This window comes from Anopheles funestus, chromosome 2RL (assembly GCF_943734845.2).
Source record: "Anopheles funestus chromosome 2RL, idAnoFuneDA-416_04, whole genome shotgun sequence".
Taxonomy (NCBI): Eukaryota; Metazoa; Arthropoda; class Insecta; order Diptera; family Culicidae; genus Anopheles; species Anopheles funestus.
The window spans coordinates 71,371,559-71,389,447 of NC_064598.1; the positions used below are offsets into that span (position 1 = coordinate 71,371,559).

Genomic DNA, 17,889 nt, shown 5'->3' on the forward strand with positions numbered 1-17,889 from the left:
CACTTCGACACTCTACAACAACGCGTATGAAAATGAAATAACGTTTTCCATGGGAAAACAAGGTTTTTACAAGCTTGGTGCGATTTTAAAATTATTCGTCACATGTTGTTTCTATATACCTGGAACGAAACTGGAGTTGTCAAACAAAAAAAAATAAAATAAGTCAACGTCGTTGCGCGGGATTTGAATGTTTACAAAGTTTCGTGTAAAGTCTTGTACGCCGGTTTTGTTTCATACGTGTTGTGTGTGTTTGCTTTTGTAAAATGCTTCCTAATCTTGTAACTTCCGTGATTAAGTTGGGTCAAAAAAGACAGAACGATGAATTGAAGGAATTGCTAGAGAAAATGCCAACATCGCAAGTGAGTAAATTGTTCGATGGAATGCAAAAAAACTTTGATAACAAAAATGCTATTCCATTTTCATTCTTGTTGATTGTTTTAGATTATCGACATGGTTGTGTCTAACATTGATTCTATTGATGGGTACACGCTTTGGCACTTTACCTTACTCGGATTAGCACATTCGGAGCGAAGTGCCGGCAAACGGTTCGAGCTAGTTATGGCTGTACTTCAGCACTTGAACGTTGTGGAGCTCTCAACGAAGCAGATATTCGATTTGATTGCACGATTCTTGACCGACCTACCGTCCCTTGCTTCGGAACAATTGGTAGAAATTTGTGAACTATGCATCGAATCAATCCGGGCTGGTGATCCGAAATGTATTACATGGAAGCATTTGCTACCTCAAACGATTCTCCAACTGTCTGGCAGTGCCGGAAGATTCAACGCCAATGGTCTGCTTCTGAGTGGATCCGAATATCGCCAGAAACTGTTGGAGGAAATATTTAAAATGAAGCTACAACTAGCCATTCTCACACCTTTATGCGGAATGTTTCGAGATTTCACTCTATCCAAAGACGAAACCAGTATCTTTGTCACGAAAGTGTCGGATAATCTGAAAAACATAGAACCGCTAGAGCTTCCCCCACTGGCGTGTCAACTGTTTCACGTTTGCTTGAAGCATCCAGGTTTGTTGGTGATTCCCTTGATTGCGCTGCAGAAATATTTCCACAAGAATTACTACAAGAAACTGTTGTCGAATGAAAACAGCGACACCACCGATTTCGATAGTATTGGTAAGATTAGGAAACCCCCGGATGGATTTATGCTTTAATCGGTATTTGTTTTTATCTCTTTTAGATCGCTATTCCGATAGTGAGATTCGAGAAGCGGAAGAAACCATCCTGTTTCATCTGTCGAACGTAATCGAATTTCGTGTCGATGAAACGCAAACTGTAGCCATGTTTAAACCATTTCAAAACAACCCAGAAGTATTGCTTACCCCCTTTCTGGTCGGGGCGCTGCTTGCGATGAGCAAAATAAACCGACAACCGGACACAACCGATGTTGTTGCATCGCCCATCATGGCATTTCTCATCAAGCTAATAGCGATCAGTGAGAAAGAGCGTGAAATGTGCACTCAATCTGCTTGGTGCCGAGGCCGCATTGAACCATCGGTGATTGCACGTATCGATCAGCTGTTTAGCACATTGACGGAAAATAGTCAGGAGGGAAAGGAAGTCGTAACACCGGGACTTATTAATTTCGCATTCGCATTATTGCTAGCCAAGAAGCAACAGAAGCTGCACGGTATAGCGATCAATTTCTTTCAGCTATTCATCAAGAGACGATTCATCTTTGGCAATGGTATTATCGCAAAAATTAAGAAGTATCTGTTTGCCGATCTCGAAGAAACGCAGTTTAATACTTGCTTGACAACGCTAAGCTTAACCAATGCGCTTACCGTCTCTGAATGCACAAACACGATTCAGTTTATCATGGACTATTTACTGCTGGTATGGGGAAAAATGGTTCCTTTTGTGCAAAGTATATGCTAATATTTCCCATTTTTTTCTAGATAAATGGAACCCATGCCATGCGGTTTATGGCATTCATTTTTCCATTGCTGCGCATTTCGCACACGATCCGAGATCGGTACATCGAAGTATTGCGGAAGGCTATGTACAATGGGTAAAAAATAGCTACGAATGTTAGCTGAAGAGTGTTGTAATAGCGTTGGTTTATTTCACAGCGAAATATCAACACGCATAATGGGTGTATTTGGATTCTGTTCGCTTTTGAAGCAATTGAAAAATAACAATTCTCGTCGCTCTATCATGGGCAGTGGCGCAGGCAATTATACACAACTCACGATCTCCGGTATGTCGTTGCTGTCACAAGCCGCGTACGGTTCAGCGAACAATCCTAACGTGCATTTCGATATGCTAACGCTTGAAATAATGGGAATTTTGCGGAAGTAAGTAAATAATCTAACTTTGTATTTTTCAACAACATGTAACTCATTACGTACTTTGCAGATGTTTTACCCAGACGCTTGAAGTCAGGGAAATGCTTTACGAAGCGCTTGGGAGAGCGGTTGAATTCAACACCCAGCTATTGCCGCACGTGCTACAGTTCATTGATTGGCACTTTGAAAGTTTCTTCGGAGAAAACCCGAAAGAATCGTTCCGAATTGATTTCGAAAAGTGTGTCCGTTATAAGGGTGAACTGAACGAGGACGATCCATCGGATGAACAGCGATCCATAGTGGTGTACGACAATGTCGGACGGTTGACAGCGTTTATGGTGCATTGTGTAGTGCTTTGCGACCAGCACGATGTCCAGCATGATATCAGTGCGGTCAAAAACACGTTACAACTCATCGTCGAACGAATTGATAATTTCAGCCCGGATGATATGGGAATAGTAAGATTGTTTCGCGTTTATTTCGCAATTCCGTCGAAGGAGGTTTCAGTTTGTTTAACTTTTGTTTCACACTTACAGGTTGGTAAGCTGGATACAAAGAGTGCCGTTGTTGCTACACAATATTTGAATGTCCTAGAGGCCTCTATGGCATATTGTGCCTGGAAAACAAACCACGACAATATCTTGTTGCGTGATTTTGTACGCTTGTTTAAACACCATCAGCATTGTTTTGAGAATTTTAAGGTACATGTCGTGATTTCCAAAATATCTGTAGCTATGATTTACATTTTCCTTTCCTTCATACAGAAAATGGAACCGAAAAAGGGAAATAAAAAGATTGCCTCTGAACACACCATCAATACTTCCACATTAGCAGGACAATTAAAAGCAGGAACTGGTTTCAAACCAGAAAATATATGGGACTTGGCCACTATTGAAAAAATTCTACGAATATCGCTTGAGTAAGTTGCGACTTTGATCAATTTTGATGCAAAAACAATTTTCTTTATTTTCTCTCCTTCTAGTACCATGACCAATTATGCGAAGGAGGAAGATCTTAAACTATTCCGTGGGAATCGAGATTTGCAGCAATATATACTTAAAATAGCCTGTCAAAGGCTGGAAGGGTTACGATCGCTTCCCGATTATTGGCAAGTGAATCACAGCAAACGTATATTTGGCCATTTGGCTGAGTGCACCAAGCTAGTATACGATCGATGTATAAAGAAAACTTCCGAGCTGGCCGAAAACGGTAGTTTGCTCGTTGTACAGGCTGCTGTTGACTGTTTCCGACAGGCTCTAACATCGGCGATCGAATTGTATGAGCGAAAGTTTAACGATTTTCTACAACTAATTTGTAAGTTTTTCTGATGTTGTGCATTGCTTGAAGTGAAAACCAATACCTTTTGTTCGGTTCGATCTCTTAAGGTTGTACAATAGGTCCGTCGTTTAAGAAGGAGTTACTGGTGCAGCTGCAGACGATCGTGGATTGGTACTTCAAAGATGGAAACGAACCGGAATCGGTCGGAGATAAAATCATTGTGGGATTGTTACAATGTTTGGAACTGCTGTACAAATCACCTGTCATCACACAAGATCATTTGGCGCAGGGTTACGAATGGATGCAGAATTTTTGTATCAACACTAAACTGAAGCAGAAATCGTTCGCTATTATGCATCGATTGTTGTTCGACTTACGTATGCGCACACAAACTGGAGCATATTTTGATTCGATAGCAATTCGTTTGGAGTTAAAATTTGGTCAAATAGCTACCGAAGAAACAAATCCGTTGTTTTACTTTAAATCAATTACTTCCGCTACAGCGGAACCGACATTTCACTGTTTGTGTGCGATCTTTCGACAACAGGTAGAGGAGATTGAACATTTGATACTACGCAGTAACAGCCTTATGATGCGTTTGAAAGTTTTCGGATTAGAAGACACAGATCAGAGTAAGTATTTACCAGCTAATGGCTTATCGAATGGTTAATCACTTAGTATTCGTTTTTTTTGGAATCATTCAGCGTCACAGTTGTTGAAGTCCATCGAACGATCTATTTGCTCGCAGTTGGTTCACATTTTAGGATCCTTAACGCATTTATGTAATGCTAATTTGCCGCTCGGGTCAACTATGGATGCGCTAATCAAACTGTTGCTTTCAGTATACGGATGTCTCGCAAATTTAAGCAAACACTTTTTGGCTCGTCATTCGATTGTTCCAATCGCCTATGACGTTACTAAGTATGTTCGTCTATTGGCATCAAAAAATTTGCGCCCTACTGTAAAGATTGATATATAACAAGAGTATACTTTATATATTTCCGTTTATTATTAGGTTCAATTTGGTGGTGAAGTCATCTAAACCACTTGCGTCGAAGATATACGATCTTATACCCTTTATTGAGGAGAACATTATTGGACAGGAGGAAGGAGAAGAAGAACCCAGTTCGGCAAAATCCAATCGCGATAAAGTACTACGACAGACGAAATTGATTCCCAAGCTTGTATTCCGCATTGAGACGTTTAACAAGATCGTTATGCAGTTAAGCAAAAAGACCAAGAAAGATTTAACTTATCTGCTACATATGGGCACGGTGCGAGACTTTCGCATCAAGACGTCTGCGTTGGTCGAAGCGATACAGAGGACAATCACTGATAGAACCAATCCGGAAGAAACGGTTGACGAGGAAGAAGTGGAACCCCAGTTGGACCGACACGAGGACGATGACGATGATGAAGAAAATATCAATCGTACGGCTTGTTCGAACCGTTCTGAAGTTACCGGTGCCGTTCAGGAAACGAAAGCAAATGCAACCAGCCACATGAGCTCGGAAGCGCTAGTGTTGAAAAATTTGGCCCGTTTGAATGAACGCACTAGAAAATCGGCGAAAAAACGAGCGCTGGAAAACGTAAAAGCTGTAGAAGAGACATCGGTGGCAAATAAAAAATCCAAGCCCACAAAAAAGAAAGGCACTGTGGGGAAGATAAACAAACGCGTGCTGGAAGAATTCGGCACCGTGCCGGATGTGGAGAATGCGGCTCCCGAATCCGATGTTCAGGTGGATCAACCAGTAACGCGTACACGTACCCTAGGATTGCCGAGACGAAGCGCAAGAAAAAGTAACGCGGAATGAAATAAAACAATCCACTACTTATGATATAAAACATCGACTGAAAAAACTTCAACTACTCTATTCTTGCATACTATTTGCTGATTTTGAAGTTTAAAAACTGGACCGAAGCGAACTGAATTTACCGAAGCGAACTGCATCAGGTAAACAAATTAAATAAAGCTTGTGATATTTGACTATAACAGCTTTTTTATTAGATTTACAGATGAGGGCACCAAGGTAAGCCTGATTTAGTACAAACTACGGACAGGTAATGAACGAAAAGCAAATAAGTACATTAGTAAGTAAGTAAATGAGGTTGATTAAGATTCAAACAGTGTAATCCATGAAAATAAAGTTTTTGCTCCTAGAAGGAAGTATATATTACTTTAACTCACACACAAATGAATTGATCATCTAGGAGATTCTCCAAGTTTCCTTACAAACTTGCAATTTAATTACTGATTTAATAGTTACTGTTGAGTTATGAATTATAGGTTAACTGACAATTTGAATTACTGTCACCGAAGTGGCTAATGAAGTTTTTGGCAGCACTGTTTCCACAGTGCATACGTTTTTTAGTCAGTCGCGTACAAGGAGAGCAAGGAATAGGACGTGATTTTGAAAGGAATAAAATACACAACGTAGGGCAATATCAACGTCTTATAATTTACACTACACAAGAAAGAACGCAACATTGGTGCCGTGACCAGGATTGGTTAAGTTTAATGCGTTTGTGATAGTACTGGTTACCTATACGAAAAACAATCGAAGTGGAACAATCTGGGGGGATTTCTGTTAAAGTGAAAATCGCGAATTGCGTGTGAAATCCATTGTGTACCACTATATGGGTTATCTTGTTCTTGTACGTTTTGGAGCGACTCATATAAATCGTCAAAGCGATTTGTGTCCTTTGGAGTTCTTCAGTTGAGTGTCGTGAAAAATGGCGGTTTATGAGGAAGAACCTTTCGCAGGTTTTTCAGAGGAAGCTGAATCTCCAAATACGGTGCGGCGCGCACTGTTTTGTGATGTGAGCGATGCAAAACGTGAGCGTGATCGTATTGTGCGATCGGTGAAAAGGATGGACGCATTTCTAGCGGAATATCAGGAAAAGGATTACCCGGAATTGACACCGCGTATCGAACTCTTAAACGATCGTTGGCGGGAATTCCAGGTAATAGCTAGAAAGATAGATGCGAAAGAAAGAACCGAAGAAAACGACGCAATATACGACAACATGGAGAGCTCAGTGGTTCGATTGAAAGGACAATTACTGCGAAAATTAGGCGAAGTGAGCGATATGGCGCGAGTGAAACCAGAGCAGGACAGCAGTACAAGTGACGCGGTTCGGCTTACTCGCTTAACACTACCTGAATTTTCTGGGAAGTATGATGAATGGCTATCCTTCCATGATATGTTTGTTGTGACAATACACGACAATAAAAGGCTCTCTTCAGTGGAAAAAATGCTGTACCTGAAAAGATCGCTCAAAGGGGAAGCATTAAAAGTGATAGATGCATTACCGGTTTGCAATGCGAATTACGATGTGGCGTGGGCTGCTTTGAATAAGCGTTATGCCAATGAGTATATTTTGAAAAAGCGCCACGTAAATGCGATGTTGCTATGGCCACAGATGAAGACAGCAAACAATGAGAACATCCATGGGCTGATCGAATGTTTCGAGCGCAATCTGAAGATTTTGCAACATCTTGGTGAAAGCACCGACCAGTGGGGTATTCTGTTGGCACAAATTATTATTTCCAAGCTGGACCTAAGCACGCAACAAAAATGGGAACGGCGTGTGGAAGAGAGCAATGAGAATTCGGTGGGCGACTTATTGAACTTTTTGCGAGCCCAGACGCGCATCATGGACGCTGTTGCTGTCGATAAACCTAAGGCGACGGGCAAAGTCGTCAGTGAACGTCGTGTTGCGTCGAATGTGGCGGTGGAAGCCAAATGCATAAAGTGTGGTGGGTCGCACCTGATAGACAATTGTGATGCTTTCCGTGCATTAACTGTGGGACAACGGCGTGAAATAGTGGAAGGAAAAAAGCTGTGCTCTAGTTGTCTAAAACCTGGGCATTTTCAGGCAAGGTGTTGGTCTCGCGCGAGATGCACTGTATGCAACAGAAAGCATCATTTTTTGCTACATAGTGAGGAAAACGGGACAGTAAGAGCCACTCTAGAAGACACACCAAGCCAGAATGCAGCAGTTAATGCGTCAGCTGGAGAAGGATCTGGTACTGTATTTTTGTCGACCGCTATAGTCCACGTGAAAACCAGCGGTGGGAAGTGGTTGCCAGCTAGAGCGCTGATCGACAGTGGTTCACAAGTAAGCTTGATGACCAAAGATCTAGCTGCGCGACTGAACTTACCATACTCACAGTCGAGTACGGTTCTATCGGTTGTTGGTGAATCGAGGATTAGCCTGCAGACATCGGTCATGGCGAAAGTACGTTCCCGAGATGGAAAATATAAGGAAAACATGCAGTTTCTGGTGCTACCGAGAATAACAGAATACAATCCAGCGAGTGGTGCAAAAATCAGCCCAGACGCGCATCATGGACGCTGTTGCTGTCGATAAACCTAAGGCGACGGGCAAAGTCGTCAGTGAACGTCGTGTTGCGTCGAATGTGGCGGTGGAAGCCAAATGCATGAAGTGTGGTGGGTCGCACCTGATAGACAATTGTGATGCTTTCCGTGCATTAACTGTGGGACAACGGCGTGAAACAGTTGAAGGAAAAAAGCTGTGCTCTAGTTGTCTAAAACCTGGGCATTTTCAGGCAAGGTGTTGGTCTCGCGCGAGATGCACTGTATGCAACAGAAAGCATCATTTTTTGCTGCATAGTGAGAACAACGGGACAGCAAGAGCCACTCTAGAAGACACACCAAGTCAGAATGCAGCAGTTAATGCGTCAGCTGGAGAAGGATCTGGTACTGTATTTTTGTCGACCGCTATAGTCCACGTGAAAACCAGCGGTGGGAAGTGGTTGCCAGCTAGAGCGCTGATCGACAGTGGTTCACAAGTAAGCTTGATGACCAAAGACCTAGCTGCGCGACTGAACTTGCCATACTCACAGACGAGTACGGTTCTATCCGTGGTTGGTGAATCGAGAATTAGCCTGCAGACATCGGTCATGGCGAAAGTACGTTCCCGAGATGGAAAATATAAGGAAAACATGCAGTTTCTGGTGCTGCCGAGAATAACAGAATACAATCCAGCGAGTGGTGCAAAAATCAGCCGTCAACAACTTCCATCTAACTTCGTACTAGCAGATCCTTATTTTGATGAGAAAGTTAATATTGATTTGCTTTTAGGATCTGAATTTTACGCTGATTACTTGAAGCCAGATAGCCGCGGAATATTGCGTGCCGATTTTGGAACTGCACTTCCAACATTCATCCACACGGTATTCGGATGGGTAGCCGTGGGACAAGTGCATACGAAGAATCCGCAAACCAAGGTAAGCCATCCATATATTACCTGTGGTACTTGTGTTCGGTTGGAGGATTTAATCGAAAGATTTTGGACTATTGAAGAAGTTCACCATGCACCATTGCGCACACAAGAGGAAAATGATTGCGAAGCCCATTTTATGCAACACCATCATCGGGATGGTGAAGGTAGATATGTGGTGAAACTACCTTTAAAGGGAGATGTGCGGATGCAATTGGGACATTCGGAGGCGACGGCAAGAAAGCGATTTCTGCAACTGGAGCGTCGTTTTAATCGAGACCAGAGTTTGAAGCAGCAATATTCAGCCGTTATTGATGACTACATCCAAAGGGGATTTTTAGTCAAAGTTGATACGACACTGAGCTGTGAGGATATAAGCACTGCTTATTATTTGCCGCATCATCCGGTTATTAAAACATCGAGCACAAGCACCAAAGTAAGACCAGTGTTCGACGGATCGGCGCAAACGGACACAGGCAAATCTCTCAATGATTTATTAATGACTGGTCCAGTTATCCAGGATAACTTGCTAGCGCTGTTATTGCGATTTCGCATGAGAGCTGTGGTGTTGGTTGCCGACATAAAACAGATGTATTTGCAAGTGAAGGTGCACTCCGATTGCACGTCGTTGCAGCGAATACTATGGCGAAGTTCACCGGATCGGCCACTAGAATGTTACGAGCTACAACGAGTAACCTTTGGTCTCGCGTCGTCTTCTTTTCTGGCGGTTCGAGTGCTGCATCCAGTGTTGTGAACTGTTAACATTTTTTATGACATTCGTAGCAAGCGTCTATCAAAATCAATTTTTCTTCGAAGACATTCTACGTTGCCATGACATGACATTCATGGAGTGATATTCATTTTTGTTTTACCGTCATAGTTTCTGCGGCGACATGAAATGTAAACAGTGTAGTTTGAATGTCATTTGACATTTTTTGACATTTTTTTCGAAACATAATATCCGAAGGAATTCCGTAAATTATAATGCGTGGACGCTGGGAACAAAATAATCATTAATGAAGTTTTCATTTTTGGGATAAAACTAAGATATTCTTTTTTTATATTGAAATCAATGAAGATTTAGTTTGGGCGATTTATTACGGTTTCACTCAATCACTGCTCCAGGTAATCTCGCCACACCGTATTTTGTGTCACCTAAAGGATTCCTGCAAAGCACAGTCGTTCAACAAATTGTTAATTGAATATAAATTACAAGACAAACTATAAGGTTTGCGTAGCCTACTATTGATGGTCAAACGAATAGTCAAATGAATGGATTCAAAAAATGTCATTGTGTCGAATGACATTTTTTAACGTGAATGTCAAATGAAAGAGCTGGATGCGAATGCGAATCTTCGAACAGAGTGAATGTCAGCAATTGCATGTCAATGAACATCACCGTTCACAACACTGGCTGCATCAATTGGCGGATGATGACGGGAGTAAGTTTCCTTTAGCCAAGCAAGCGCTGAAAGAGGATTTTTACGTCGACGATTACATCGGTGGGGCTTCGTCGGTGGAGGAGGCAGCCAGGTTGCAGGTTGAGTTAACAATGCTTTTGAGATCTGGTGGATTCTACCTCACAAAGTGGAACTGCAATAGGGCAGAAGTGCTGAATAATGTTCCAGCGGAAGAAAAGGCGACTTCCAAAGTCAAAAGGTTTGAGGTTCCGGAGGAACCAGTAAAGACACTGGGCATTGCATGGTTGACGGAATCGGACCAGCTCTACATTGATTCAACCATTGGGATGAGCAACGAGAATTGGACGCGCAGAACGATTTATTCCCTGGTGGCGCGCATATATGATCCGCTTGGGCTAGTGGCACCTGTTACGGCTTGGGCCAAAATAAATATGCAGATACTCTGGTTAGCAACTGGTGGTTGGGATGAAGAAATACCGGCTGAGTTGCAGGAACGATGGTGCGTTTTTCGATCTCAATTAGCGCTGTTAAAGGACGTCAAATTCTCGCGTCACGCAGTTGTAGCAAATCCTGTAGGTTTACAACTGCATTGCTTTTCAGACGCATCGGAGGCGGCCTATGGAGCGTGCGTCTATATACGGTCGATTGAAAACGATGGAAGTGTTCGAGTTGAATTGCTCGCCGCCAAGTCACGTCCTGCACCTCTCAAAAGGATTACTTTGGCGAGATTGGAGCTTTGTGGAGCCCTGATGGCTGCCAGATTGCAAAAGGTTGTACGACAAGCGATAAGACACCAAGCAGTGGAGACATTCATGTGGACGGATGCTACAATAGTGTTACACTGGATCCGGGCACCTTCGTATTCATGGGCCACTTATGTAGCGAATAGAGTGTCTGAAATTCAGGATTTGACACATGGCTATAAATGGATGCACGTGAAGGGTATCGACAATCCGGCAGATATTGTCTCACGTGGTGCACTGCCCAAGGAATTGTTATCATCGACATTGTGGTTCCATGGTCCGTCCTGGTTGCAGCATCCAGAAGATGAATGACATGTTCATAGCGATATAGTTGCTCCTGAAGAGGAGTTATTGGAGCGTCGCAAACAGGCGGTAGTGTTTTCGATACATGCGGAAAAGGATGATTGGTGTGATAGATTCTCTACCTTTGAGCGTCTATTGCGGGTTACTGCCTATTGTTTGCGGTTCATCAATCGCTGTCGGCGGATGTCAAATCGCCATGACAGGGGCGTTTTATCGTTAGGCGAGCTTACGGAAGCAAAACTAATGCTAGTAAAAAGGGAGCAGCGAATCTATTTTGCTAATGATATAAAGGAGTTGCAGAGCGGTCAACCGTTGCGATCGAAATCATCGCTGAAAACATTAGGAGCTTTTTTGGATCCCGATGGTTTACTCCGAGTTGGTGGCCGCTTGAGCCGTGCCAGGTATATGACGCAACAAAATTATAAGCATCCTTTAGCGATATCAAAGAAGTCTCGCTTAGCCAGGCTTATAGCCGAATATTATCATCGCACCACATTACATGGCGGGCCAACAATGACGCTCAGTGCGATGCGTCGGGAATACTGGGCCATTCAAGGACGTTCGTTGGTTAATAGTGTATGTCGGAGTTGTTCAGCTTGCTACAGGATGAATCCGCCGTTAGTGCAGCAGCCACCTGGACAGTTGCCGATTTCGCGTATGACGCCATCTCGGCCGTTCTCGATTGTAGGCGTTGATTTTTGTGGGCCCATCTATCTCAAACCGGTCCATCGTCGAGCTGCAGCTGAGAAAGCCTACATAGCAATTTTTGTTTGTTTTGCTGTCAAAGCCGTCCACATCGAGTTGGTGGAATCATTGTCCACGGAAGCGTTTCTGGCTTCGTTTCGTCGTTTTGTTTCAAGGCGAGGAATGCCCAACGACGTTTACTCTGACAACGGGCTGAACTTCCAAGGAGGACGCAAAGTTATCGACGAGTACTTTGCTATGCTGCATCAGGATTCGTCAATCGAGCGTATTGCAAATTATGCAGTCGATGTTGGAGTGAAATGGCACTTCAGTCCACCATATGCACCAAACTTTGGCGGGCTTTGGGAGGCTGCAGTTAAGGCTACTAAACGGGTGCTACTGAAGGTGATAGGCAGTCGTCAATTGTCCTATGGTGAGATGGCGACAATGTTGGCGCAAGTGGAGGCCCAGCTGAACAGCCGACCGTTGACACCTTTATCGGAGGACCCTGAGGAACTTGACGTTTTGACTCCGGGTCATTTTCTAATTGGAAAACCTATTAATGCGTTACCGGAACCAGATGTGGTTGACATACCAACGAATAGGCTGCGCGGTTATCAAGCGATTAGGCAACTGATTCAAAATCATTGGCAACGTTGGCGAACCGAATATTTTGTTGAATTACACAACGAATATCAGCGCAGAAAGGCATCAATTCCGTTAAAAGTTGGCCAAATGGTTTTGTTAAAAGAGGATACGAAAACGCCTCACTATTGGCCTTTAGGACGCATAATAGAGGTTTTTCCGGGACCCGATGGGATCGTTCGGGTAGTAAACGTTCGAACCAAGGCAGGGATCTATAAAAGACCAGCTAGTAAGATAAGTTTGTTGCCATTTGAAAGGATAAGGTAAATTTGATAAATTTAGGTGGCCGCTATGTTGAGTTATGAATTATAGGTTAACTGACAATTTGAATTACTGTCACCGAAGTGGCTAATGAAGTTTTTGGCAGCACTGTTTCCACAGTGCATACGTTTTTTAGTCAGTCGCGTACAAGGAGAGCAAGGAATAGGACGTGATTTTGAAAGGAATAAAATACACAACGTAGGGCAATATCAACGTCTTATAATTTACACTACACAAGAAAGAACGCAACAGTTACTTATTAGTGGATATTTAATATTCTAATCGGTTGATCAGTTCTTGGTTGAACACCCTTTAGTCACCAATTTCTTGCCAGGTGGTAATAAACCCTAATAGAAATAAGAAAAAAAAATGTAATAAATATTTCTAGAAAGTATTCAGAGAAGTATGTTGAGAATCACCGCTTCGCAAGCGTGAAAGTTAAAATATTTTTAAGATGCTATAATTTCAATCTAAAGCGATCTGAACGACAGCTGATCGATCAGTTGTAGAAATCAACACAAAGCTTCCGCACATATCGTTCCCACACTTGCACAAGTGTTGAGTTGCTAGTTGGAGTTCAGTTTTTAACATTAGCTTGCCAGTTGATCATTGTGTCCCTTGGTATATGTAAAACAAAATTAAAACCATAGGAAACTTTACAACAAATCATTTGTGATTTAGGTACGTACTGGTGACTAGGTAATGCATCCCATTCTAATGATGCCAATGGCTTGTGCTTTGTCCCATATATTGAATCCAAAATAACTCCAGAACTATACCAGGCATGACGGCATTGTGGTGATATTTTACCTAACAAGTAGAGTGTAATATTTACGATTGAATAGTTTTCAGTTATCAGGGACAAGGTAACAAGTTGGTAAAGAAACGACAACAAAAATGAAGGATACGCTATGCAGATTGTGCCTGTGTGTTTTGGATCCGGATGATGATGATGGTGGCTACTCAGTATTGAATGATCGCTTTCGGACGGCTCTTGAGAATGTATTTACATTTAAGGTACATGCACTTTATTTTTTGAAGCTACGTTTAGCGTGATACTGATACAATGTAATTTTTTTACTTTCGTACAGATAAGTTTAGAAATGGATTTGCCTGTGCAGGCTTGTAAACAATGTTCGTGGAACGTACTGGACTTTCAAAGCTTCAGCGAATTAGTTAAAAAAAATCAGGAACAACTGGAGAAAGCATTACTGAACGTGGAAAACAATTCTGCCGGAGATGATACTGGAACATGCGAACATATCAATGAGGGGAACGTTGAAAGTAATTTTGAAACATTAAACTCATCCCAAATATCTGACGAAAACAATACTATTAACGCAAACACTACAACGACAGATAATGAAATTTGCTTGGATGATGTAAAAGTAAAGTATGAAATCCATCCCGATCATGCAAGCTTAAGAATGCTAGAAGAAAGTGCTGACAAATTATGTCCGGATATGGTTTGCGAAGAGTATATAATTACTTCGGGTGAAACAGAGAATTCGAACTACGCAACAATGCAAACAGCCGTTGAACAAAATATTCTTTATGACAAGGATCGATCTACTACAGTCGAAGATGAAAACGACATTTCTGATACAGATGAACAGCGTGTCGTAAAGAAGCAAAAAATATGTACCCGGGAATGTGCATCTGTGATGGAAAACGATTTAGTAAGTGATCCATCATCAAACGTCGGTGTGAACAATCCAAAAGAGACCTTGCCTGTTTTAATTGAACAAGCCTATGGAATATATTCTTGTGAGCTATGCGAGAAAAAATGTGCATCCAAGTGGCTGTTAGAATATCATAAGCAAGAACATGTAATATTGAAATGCCCATTCTGCCAAAAATCTTTACCCGCAAAGACGTTACATGCACATATTGCAACCCACCAGGACGCGTATAGCTGCAATACGTGCAATAAAAAGTTTATAAACCAGCGACAGTTTCGATACCATATTAAGAATGATTGTACGAAGCGCTCTCTCTCACGCTGATGCATAGATCGCTGATATTTTTTGTTATATGGACATTTTATTATTTATCATTATTTATTTATCAAAAACCGATGTTCTGTGTGGAAGCATTAAAGTAGTGTAACTAGCAAGTAGTTGATACTCAAGGATTAATTAAACCTGCGGCGTGGAGCGAAGAACGTGATCAAATGATCGAGATAACGCAAGGTGTATTTTGAATAATCAATGTACAGATTAACGAGGCAGAAATGGAATTTTGTCAATGATATTTAATAAAGTTCGTGGTTTTAGAACACAATAGGCTCAATAGTTCTTTGTCGTGTCCCATGGCAAACAGTGCAATTGGCATAGGCTTAAGGCAAAATAAGCCAAATGTGGAAACGATTTCCACATTAGTATGTACTAGAACGGTGCTTCTAAATTATTCCTTCTTGACATAACAAACTACAAAATGGCATACTAGACATGTGTATATCACGTAACCCAATAATCAATCGTTGATATGTGGAAACGATCCGGAAGAAATGTTGTTCCTGGTTCCATCATGTGATAGATCTATCAAGATTTTCTTTCAAGTATATAATTTCGCGTATAATCAAACCACCTAATTTCCCACAGCAAAACAGTTCGTGAGTATCATGCGAACATCTTCTTATGTACCAGTAGCGCTCTCTTTCGTATTTTTTTGGTACTAGCACGGTAACTGTCAGAATCCAACTGTCAATCCAGGTAAACATCAAAACAAACAAGTTCATTGCTGTTTTCTATTCCGCGTACACGCCAAACGCGGGAACGAGCTGCAATTTTATCATAATCTATGTGATAATTACACGTTAGTTGCATAAAGTCAATGTATTAGGGTAGTTTTTTGCGTTGTTAACACGGTGAACATGTACCGACCGAAAAATAGTGCTGAATAGGCCAATTAAAACGGTATGTTTTTTAGCGTCTGTTTGAAGAAAGGGAACCTATAAGTTTAGCAGCCGGTTTGAGGTGAACGTTGTTGTGTTTGATTAATGTTTGATAACCTAGCTTGTATCTCGAGTCTCCAGTAGTGTTCCTCTAGTGCTCTTCAGTACAGTAATAGTAATTGTAAAGAACAATACTAGTTCGTATTTTCCACACGCATCGTGTATTACGAAAACAAGTCATTGCATTTAGAATAAAACTAAACACATTTAACAAAAAACACATCTTTTTTATGTACATAATTTTCATTCTTTGGTTGCTATCGCAGAATAAATATCTATCAACAGACCGATTGCTGCTGAAAACAGTAAAGGTGTAAATTTAAACAGAAGAGTGATACCTATGAAGATTTTGTAAAAACTTGACCTGTTATATGCTTATAAGATTCTTCCGATTAGATTTGTGGCACATTAATTTCTGCTTAAGCACTACATTTATATCATATATATTTTATTTTTCAGTTCAACTATTGCTTGCCCCAGAAGTACAGTCCAAGTTTAATTGTATTCCCAAACTAAATAGACATCAAGAAACAGAAAATTTGACCGAAGAAATGTGTGAACGGATATGTAGATTATGTTTAAAAACCCTGGATACGGACGATCCTGACGTTCGCTCTATTTTAGATGGAATGGTTCAAAGAGCGCTTAAAAGTGTATTTCCTTTCGAAGTAAGTACAGGTTAAAATTGTTATAATAGATTCTATTGCATACCGCAAACTAATTACAAATTTGAAATATGTTACAGGTACAGTTTAGGGACGATTTGCCCATGTATACCTGCAAGCAGTGCTCGTGGAATGTGCTGGACTTCCACAGTTACAGTGAGCTAGTGCAGAAAAATCAGGAAAAATTTAATTGCAAATATTTGCCAGACAATCAATCGGCACAAAATTACAACGAAATGGAGAAGGAAAATATTGGCCTTAATAACAATCCAAAGGAGTTACCATCGAGCCAGTCTGAAGGATATTTCGATGATGGTGATATAACAACTGTGAAGTGTAAAGCAGAACTAGACAGTATCGCAGTGACGAATGAAATCCATCCAGATTTAATGGATTTTTCATATGGAAACTTTGAAGAAGATAGTGCAAGCATAACATGTGGAAATTACGAAATTACTCCTTTTATTTACGACGATTCTACAGAATGTTCGGAAAGTTTTAACATTTGCAACAAATTGAACAACACATCTGTTGTAGAAAACAAAACCACTGGAATTGATAGTGCCATCAACAAGCAAGATGATAATAAGACTCATGCATTAGCAAGTAACAAAATGAAAATGAAAACAAAACAAATAACAAAAGGTAAATCCAATACAACTTCGAAGCCGCTTGAGAGCAACAAAAGACTGACGTTAAAAACTAAAAAAGAATATTCTTGCGACAAATGTGAGAAGAAATTTAAATTAAAACGACAGCTGAAACAGCACAAATATAGTCATTGGGATGATACATGTACAATCTGTAAAAAAACATTAAGACGTATTAATATGAGTAGGCATCTTGCGATTCATAAGAAAGGAATACATGGAAAACTTTAAGCATGGCATTGCAATCGACACATCCTACATGGTTGAAGGAACAGAAGCTGCAGAAAATTAAATAAAAGGTCAAAATTGACTTACACTTTTACAAACTGCACTGTGCCACAATTCAAAATTTATATTGTTACTCTAAACGTAGGTAATGAAATTTTGTATATTTTTAAGAAATTACGTAAGCAGCAATAGTTATGTAATGGGAGTCGGTACCATGGTAACGGAGAACTACTGAACAAAGGTAGTAGAACCCATCCAAAGGCCCAGGCCCAGGAAACTAGGCGTCATATCGTGGCATTATGTCGACAAATAGGAAAGGGAAGAACCACATTTCTAGGACCACCTATGATGTATATGCAACAGAAAAACTCAACCAATTGTATCGACAACGATATTTTACGATTCAAATCATGAGCAAATTTTGGTAATAAAATAGCGATTATTTATAACAAAATGCTTATATTACTGGCTACAGTAATTTATTAATTTACTAAAGACATT

The 17,889-nt window shown here is 41.0% G+C and overlaps 2 protein-coding genes across 3 annotated transcripts; both read left to right on the forward strand.

The window, feature by feature from the left end:
- Nucleotides 1-120: 120 nt before the first annotated feature.
- Nucleotides 121-9,289, forward strand: LOC125761617 (Fanconi anemia group I protein). 2 transcript variants are annotated; one of them, XM_049422921.1, is made up of 13 exons: nucleotides 121-359; nucleotides 442-1,135; nucleotides 1,200-1,855; nucleotides 1,918-2,030; nucleotides 2,092-2,316; nucleotides 2,378-2,765; nucleotides 2,844-3,008; nucleotides 3,072-3,226; nucleotides 3,290-3,621; nucleotides 3,693-4,217; nucleotides 4,290-4,506; nucleotides 4,601-5,539; nucleotides 5,594-9,289. In XM_049422921.1, exons 1-12 carry the CDS (start codon nucleotides 264-266, stop codon nucleotides 5,397-5,399), a joined length of 4,365 nt encoding a protein of 1,454 aa, XP_049278878.1. In that variant the 5' UTR covers nucleotides 121-263; the 3' UTR covers nucleotides 5,400-5,539; nucleotides 5,594-9,289. The 2 variants fall into 2 exon arrangements, with proteins under 2 accessions (XP_049278878.1, XP_049278879.1); XM_049422922.1 differs by having other exon boundaries at nucleotides 5,602-9,289.
- On the forward strand, nucleotides 6,841-17,848 carry LOC125774951 (uncharacterized). Its single transcript, XM_049445325.1, has 7 exons — nucleotides 6,841-7,381; nucleotides 8,694-8,839; nucleotides 10,196-13,570; nucleotides 13,735-13,906; nucleotides 13,981-15,807; nucleotides 16,305-16,513; nucleotides 16,591-17,848. Exons 1-3 carry the CDS (start codon nucleotides 6,841-6,843, stop codon nucleotides 11,306-11,308), a joined length of 1,800 nt encoding a protein of 599 aa, XP_049301282.1. The 3' UTR covers nucleotides 11,309-13,570; nucleotides 13,735-13,906; nucleotides 13,981-15,807; nucleotides 16,305-16,513; nucleotides 16,591-17,848.
- The last annotated feature ends 41 nt before the right edge of the window (nucleotides 17,849-17,889 follow it).

Coding starts and splice junctions, on each gene's coding strand:
- LOC125761617 (XM_049422921.1), top strand. CDS start 264: ATGCTTCCTAATCTTGTAACTTCCGTGATTAAGTTGGGTCAAAAAAGA. Junction 1,856..1,917: donor TCATGGACTATTTACTGCTG/GTATGGGGAAAA, acceptor ATTTTTTTCTAG/ATAAATGGAACCCATGCCAT. Junction 2,766..2,843: donor GCCCGGATGATATGGGAATA/GTAAGATTGTTT, acceptor TCACACTTACAG/GTTGGTAAGCTGGATACAAA.
- LOC125774951 (XM_049445325.1), top strand. CDS start 6,841: ATGCTGTACCTGAAAAGATCGCTCAAAGGGGAAGCATTAAAAGTGATA. Junction 7,382..8,693: donor AGACAATTGTGATGCTTTCC/GTGCATTAACTG, acceptor ATTTGCTTTTAG/GATCTGAATTTTACGCTGAT. Junction 8,840..10,195: donor CGAAGAATCCGCAAACCAAG/GTAAGCCATCCA, acceptor ATCTTCGAACAG/AGTGAATGTCAGCAATTGCA.